The 6,559-nt window shown below is 51.9% G+C and overlaps 1 protein-coding gene across 3 annotated transcripts; it reads right to left on the bottom strand.

Moving 5' to 3' along the window:
• Window positions 1–1,424: 1,424 nt before the first annotated feature.
• On the bottom strand, window positions 1,425–3,920 carry LOC131737358 (uncharacterized). 3 transcript variants are annotated; one of them, XM_059025925.1, is made up of 9 exons: window positions 3,788–3,920; window positions 3,109–3,647; window positions 2,843–3,023; window positions 2,532–2,755; window positions 2,377–2,448; window positions 2,141–2,298; window positions 1,982–2,029; window positions 1,772–1,879; window positions 1,425–1,684 (listed from the first exon to the last, which is right to left on the bottom strand). In XM_059025925.1, the coding sequence occupies exons 1-9, from the start codon at window positions 3,832–3,834 to the stop codon at window positions 1,433–1,435; spliced, it is 1,629 nt and encodes a 542-aa protein (XP_058881908.1). In that variant the 5' UTR covers window positions 3,835–3,920; the 3' UTR covers window positions 1,425–1,432. The 3 variants fall into 3 exon arrangements, with proteins under 3 accessions (XP_058881908.1, XP_058881907.1, XP_058881909.1); XM_059025924.1 differs by having other exon boundaries at window positions 1,772–2,029; XM_059025926.1 differs by lacking the exons at window positions 1,772–1,879; window positions 1,982–2,029.
• Window positions 3,921–6,559: the final 2,639 nt, after the last annotated feature.

The following is a 6,559-nucleotide window of genomic DNA, read 5'->3' as shown; positions in this document are numbered from 1 at the left end:
TCGGCAACCATTCAAATACTTGAAAAAGTACATTTTAATGAGTTTTTAAGCCAATTTTGGCAGGCTCTCAAAGAATCAGCGAATGTGGTAGGGGGCTGAAAATTGCTACAGAGTACCTGTAGGACATGCAGATAAGTGGTGGAAAAGCACAGGTTGCTGGGCCTTTCGGTTCCGACGCTGCCCCTGTCCTTAAATGCCACTTCTAAGTGCACTGCAGGCCCCTTGAAAAAGTACATTTGGAAGGATTTTGAAGCGATGCAAGCAGGTAGAAACACCATTCCAAGGGCTGTAGTATCAGACTAACAGCCTGTAACTGAGCCCAGGGTTTTTAGAGCGATTCCTACAAAATTCAGCTTTTTTCCCATTCAACTAAGGCGACCGCTGCTTTAAGCCTATGGGTCATTTGTAACAATTTTGGCAGGCTCTCAAAGAATCAGCGAATGTGGTAGGTGGCTGAAAATTGCTACAGAGTACCTGTAGGACATGCAGATAAGTGGTGGAAAAGCACAGGTTGCTGGGCCTTTCGGTTCCGACGCTGCCCCTGTCCTTAAATGCCACTTCTAAGTGCACTGCAGGCCCCTTGAAAAAGTACATTTGGAAGGATTTTGAAGCGATGCAAGCAGGTAGAAACACCATTCCAAGGGCTGTAGTATCAGACTAACAGCCTGTAACTGAGCCCAGGGTTTTTAGAGCGATTCCTACAAAATTCAGCTTTTTTCCGTTTCTGTTTTTTACGTTTTCTGGTGAAAACGCCTATACGTTTCAATGGGAATCACATTAAAATTAATATTTCAATAACCCCTGGAGCTACCACCTCATAGGAGGTATCGTTGGATAGGTATGATTGCAAGCTACAAAACAACACCGCACTCGAGTTTTTATTCGACTGCTACACTAAATAACGACCTTAAATAGGTTTCGTTTACATTTGGCGAAAAAACGTCCCGTTCAGGTTTTTTTTTTTTTTTTTTTTTTTTAATATTTAAATAACCACAGGTGGTATCAATTGAATCAAGGTATGCCTGTAAAGGTATTACTGCGAGCTACAAAACAAGACCTTTAGCACGGAAACGAGTGTGACCCTAACCCTAACCCTAACCCTAACCCTAACCCTAACCCTAACCCTAACCCTAACCCTAACCCTAACCCTAACCCTAACCCTAACCCTAACCCTAAATCCGAGTCACACTAGTTTTGATGGGCCACAGCTGGAGCTGCGTGCCTGCAACGGAGAGTGGGAGAGCTGGAGAGTGGGACGGCACTTGCATCGCAGTCGGATGCTGGGCTTTGGGACGCTCCATCCTTTTCACCGGCCATGGACGCGGCCAGGGCAGGGGGATGGATGCCTGTGACACAAGCCCAGTGCGGGAGTGCAAGCCCAGGGGTCATAGCTAGGAACATGCGACCAATGAAAACAGCCAAGGTTTTGAGTCTAAAGCACTTTATTAAAATCAGACAGATCCTGAGACGGTGCATTTAAACAGGTGTCCTCTGTGGAGGCAGAGTGAGCGACCAGGGGCGGCAGGCTGTCGGTAAGCTCCAGGCTCTCCCCGATGAGGCGTCTTGCTCGTTGGTGGTCAGCCGGGGCTTGGTCATGGACGTAGAAGCTCTCCTGTGTTCTCAGGCTGTGCGCCATGTGTCTCGAAACTGCAGTTTTGTTAACTTCGTTATGAGTTGCCCAAGTCTAGGGAGTAAAGAAAAATGAGTCAGGTTAGTGAAGTTGCCTTTACGTGCTGCAAACACCACTGGGCAGTGGTCAAGTCCTTCTTACATAGGTGACCACCGCAGAGCGAATCATGCCTGTGGTAATGTCGTCTCCCAGCCCCCAGTACTTCCAAGCTTTCGAAATGGCTCTTCCGATCTTCTTGATAGGGTTGCCCTTGTTGGTAAAGAAAAACGTGGTTGGTTTGTAGCTGTATCCCGGGAGTTTGTGTCTCATTGCGGCATACCGCAAGAGCCATTGATGCTCCAGGGTGCTCACCACCAACACCGCTTTCCCGAAGGTCGCTGCCGTTTTGTGGTTACTCACCTGTTGGGAGAGGGTATATATAATTTCCCCCAATGTTATACTTATTTTCCACCAGTAGATAGCAGCAGCCCCCAAGAAGTGTAGTCGACAAACATTAAAATTGTTACGCACGCTGATGTGGAACTCCCCCGTGTAGGCTTTGGCACCGTCAAAGTCAAGCAGACTCATATTCATTACGACCCCCCTACGATGACCATTGTGCAACAACAGCCTCCCGCACAGAAGGCCGACCAGGGTGCAGGCGTTGGAAGGTGCCGACTCGCAGAGATCTGTAAAGACAAGGGGAGCAGGCAGTCAGCTGTGAGCGCCCAGACGACAGGCGAGTACGTGTGCATTGCAAGGCTTACCAAGTAGTTCAGGTATCGCCGTCTCGCATTGCTGGTTAAAGCACTGGAGCTTGTTTTTAGGGATGAGCCGCTCTGCGAAACAGACATGAATGCACACATGAGCCGATACTATAAAATACACAAAAAGACGAACAACAAAAACACCGCAGAAATACCTTGCCCATGGTCTTGTACCAATTGACGGTGCAGCGAGAGTTGCCTTTTCCCCTGCTTTCTGAACGATTTGAGGAGGAACATTAACGAGCGTATGTTCCGTTCAGAAAGTTTTACGTGGCTTAAGTCAGCCTCATGCAGGTACCGCAGGAAAGAAAGTACGTCCTGTAGGTAACTGTGGACCGTGGTAGGTTTCAATCCTGATCTCATCAACTCATCGAACCACCTGTAATGAAAGAAGGACATGGGACGTTCAGTGGTTTGTCTAAACAGACGGGGTCGATGGAGCTTGTACTTTACGAGTATTACTCACGACTGGCTCCGTGAGGCGTGGCGCAAGAACCGCAAGTCGTTCCTGACTGGCCCCTCTGGTAACCTGGCCATGTGTTGCAAGAATAGTCGGATATGCTGAACCGCCTGTTTCGTGTTGTCCCGGCCCTTTGCAGTGGGTAGCGGTCCTGACAGAAACGCTCGGTACAGCTGAAGCGCTTTGGCTGAAAGGCACAGGAAAATAAAAAACGGGTTACACACACACACACACACACACACCCACACACACCACACAGAGTCTGAACTCACGGTCACGTTGGCTTCTTGGCTCGGGGCTTGAAGGTCCATGCTCTGTATAGGAGGAGGAGGAGGAGGAGGAGGAGGAATCATCATCTTCAGATGCTGAGGACGGCGACAGGTATGTGCCGCTACAAGATGTGCTACTCTCTGGGCGTACCGAGCCAGTCCCAGTAGCTGCCGAGGTGTCCTCTGTGGCTCGTAGCTGTTGTCGCAGCCCCGTGACAGTCGGCAGCGTTTTTGTACATGCTGGCTCCCTTCCCGAGGGCATTAAAGTCGGCGGAGCCGACTCTTGGTGAACACCCGGGTCTGAACTGAGAGTATGCGTTTTCTCGGTCGACTTATGTCTTTCCTCCGGCTGCTCCTGCATCCAATTATCAGTGACATTGCTTGTGGACCTTCGGTCAACTGTAGCTTTAGCCTTGGACATGAGTGCAGCATACTCTGGGTTGACTGTCTGAATATCGTGAATCCTGTGCAAGTGTCGATCCAGTCGGGCAATATTTCTGGCATGGCAGCCCTCCAATGGACAATTTAACTTTACGGGTGTTCTATAAAAAGGAAAAAAAAAAACAACAAAAAAACACTCAATTAAAACACAAAATCTAACTTTAAAAAATAAATTAAGAAATAAACGTAAAAAAGGTATTTAACAAACAGAAAGAAAGTTACAATACATTAACACGCTTACTTATCCGTGGTATGCTGGCGAACAGAGCAGTTTTTTTCCGTGTCCATCACTGTCTCAGGCTCTAGCCTGATGAAAGAGTAAATGACTGTCTGACGATCCGGCTTTATATCCTTATGGACGAGTCCACTGTTAATTGGACACGACCATTTTCCAGTGCTTGCTTAATTCGAAGTTGGACGGGATTACCCGCAGCTGCGGCCAACAAGGAGGCTGTTTTTTCTGCTGCGTGGGATCGACGAAAATAGCAGAGAATTAAGCTCACCCCACCCCCCGAGTCTTCGGAAGACTTCGGCAACGTCACGGGCAGCTGCACGGCGGTTAGCCCTGGTCCCGCGTCCCGTGTGAACAGCGATGAATGAATTCATTCAATGCACGCCCCCCCCCCCGGGTGCACGAGTGTTATGAAGCCGGGCTATCGTTCCCCGAGCTCGGCTGAACACTTGCGGCGTCCCCCGGGGGACCTGCACGGCGGTTAGCCCTGGTCCCGCGTCCCGTGTGAACAGCGATGAATGAATTCATTCAATGCACTTTCCCCCCCGGGTGCACGAGTGTTATGGGTCCCGGCTATCGTTCCCCGAGCTCGGCTGAACACTTGCGGCGGTTAGCCCTGGTCCCGCGTCCCGTGTGAACAGCGATGAATGAATTCATTCAATGCACGCCCCCCCCCCGGGTGCACGAGTGTTATGAAGCCGGGCTATCGTTCCCCGAGCTCGGCTGAACACTTGCGGCGTCCCCCGGGGGACCTGCACGGCGGTTAGCCCTGGTCCCGCGTCCCGTGTGAACAGCGATGAATGAATTCATTCAATGCACGCCCCCCCCCCGGGTGCACGAGTGTTATGAAGCCGGGCTATCGTTCCCCGAGCTCGGCTGAACACTTGCGGCGTCCCCCGGGGGACCTGCACGGCGGTTAGCCCTGGTCCCGCGTCCCGTGTGAACAGCGATGAATGAATTCATTCAATGCACGCCCCCCCCCCGTGTGCACGAGTGTTATGGGTCCCGGCTGGAGATCCGCGAGCTCGGCTGAACACCTGCGCAAGCGCCGCTGCGGAGACCCGTTAGAAGCAGCCCCGAAGGCCAGCGAAAATAGCCGAGAGTTAAGCCCCTCCCCGCCGTGGCTTCGTCAGCCACTCGCCGCTTCAAGAGGGACGGGCCTCTGGTCATGTGATTTATGACATGACATGACCAGAGGCCCGCCCAACCTGACGTTGCGGAAGTTTGCCGAAGACACAGCGGGGAGAGGCTTAACTCTCGGCTATTTTCGGACTCGGCGAGAAGGCAGCAGGACGCTCTATTCACGGCTAACTCCCCGCGGTCCCCTCTGACCGATCGGAGCCGGTTTAGCGCTCCAGGCAGTCGGATACTTTAGCGCCTCAGCAGCGGGGGCGACGACCTCTAACATTCCCCGGGGAGCTGCCCGAGTGTAAGGCCGGGACCCCCGTCTGCTGGGGGAAAAAAATACCTGCACGTCCCCCCCGTGTGCACGGGTGTTATGAGCTCGGGCTGAACACTTGCTCGTCCCCCCCCGCCCCCGGGGAGCTGCACGGCGGAACAGCGATGAATGAATTCATTAAATGCACTTTCCCCCCGGGTGCACGAGTGTTATGGGTCCCGGCTGGAGATCCGCGAGCTCGGCTGAACACTTGCGGCGGTTAGCCCTGGTCCCGCGTCCCGTGTGAACAGCGATGAATGAATTCATTCAATGCACGCCCCCCCCCCCCGGCTGCACGAGTGTTATGAAGCCGGGCTATCGTTCCCCGAGCTCGGCTGAACACTTGCGGCGTCCCCCGGGGGACCTGCACGGCGGTTAGCCCTGGTCCCGCGTCCCGTGTGAACAGCGATGAATGAATTCATTCAATGCACTTTCCCCCCCGGGTGCACGAGTGTTATGGGTCCCGGCTATCGTTCCCCGAGCTCGGCTGAACACTTGCGGCGGTTAGCCCTGGTCCCGCGTCCCGTGTGAACAGCGATGAATGAATTCATTCAATGCACTTTCCCCCCCGGGTGCACGAGTGTTATGAAGCCGGGCTATCGTTCCCCGAGCTCGGGCTGAACACTTGCTCGTCCCCTGCAGTGTTTTTAGAAGAATTCCCGCAGAAATCGGATTTTTTTGAGCAATTCAAATAAGAGTAACAGCATTTGCTTCCCCGGTGTCATAAATATTTTCCACCAGTAGATGGCAGCAGCCCCTAGAATTGGAGTCGGCAACCATTCAAATACTTGAAAAAGTACATTTTAATGAGTTTTTAAGCCAATTTTGGCAGGCTCTCAAAGAATCAGCGAATGTGGTAGGGGGCTGAAAATTGCTACAGAGTACCTGTAGGACATGCAGATAAGTGGTGGAAAAGCACAGGTTGCTGGGCCTTTCGGTTCCGACGCTGCCCCTGTCCTTAAATGCCACTTCTAAGTGCACTGCAGGCCCCTTGAAAAAGTACATTTGGAAGGATTTTGAAGCCATGCAAGCAGGTAGAAACACCATTCAAAGGGCTGTAGTATCAGACTAACAGCCTGTAACTGAGCCCAGGGTTTTTAGAGCGATTCCTACAAAATTCAGCTTTTTTCCCATTCAACTAAGGCGACCGCTGCTTTAAGCCTATGGGTCATTTGTAACAATTTTGGCAGGCTCTCAAAGAATCAGCGAATGTGGTAGGTGGCTGAAAATTGCTACAGAGTACCTGTAGGACATGCAGATAAGTGGTGGAAAAGCACAGGTTGCTGGGCCTTTCGGTTCCGACGCTGCCCCTGTCCTTAAATGCCACTTCTAAGTGCACTGCA

This window comes from Acipenser ruthenus, chromosome 6 (genome assembly GCF_902713425.1).
Source record: "Acipenser ruthenus chromosome 6, fAciRut3.2 maternal haplotype, whole genome shotgun sequence".
In the NCBI taxonomy this organism is placed as follows: Eukaryota; Metazoa; Chordata; class Actinopteri; order Acipenseriformes; family Acipenseridae; genus Acipenser; species Acipenser ruthenus.
The sequence above is the reverse complement of the archived record's forward strand: the minus strand, read 5'-3'. Positions and strand labels throughout refer to the sequence as shown.

Excerpts from the sequence above, each read along its gene's own strand:
- LOC131737358 (XM_059025924.1), bottom strand. The coding sequence starts at position 3,834 with ATGGACACGGAAAAAAACTGCTCTGTTCGCCAGCATACCACGGATAA. Across the intron at positions 3,024-3,108 it reads GCCAAGAAGCCAACGTGACC|CCAAAGCGCTTCAGCTGTAC; the intron begins GTGAGTTCAGAC and ends TGTGCCTTTCAG. Across the intron at positions 2,299-2,376 it reads GGCGATACCTGAACTACTTG|ATCTCTGCGAGTCGGCACCT; the intron begins GTAAGCCTTGCA and ends TTGTCTTTACAG.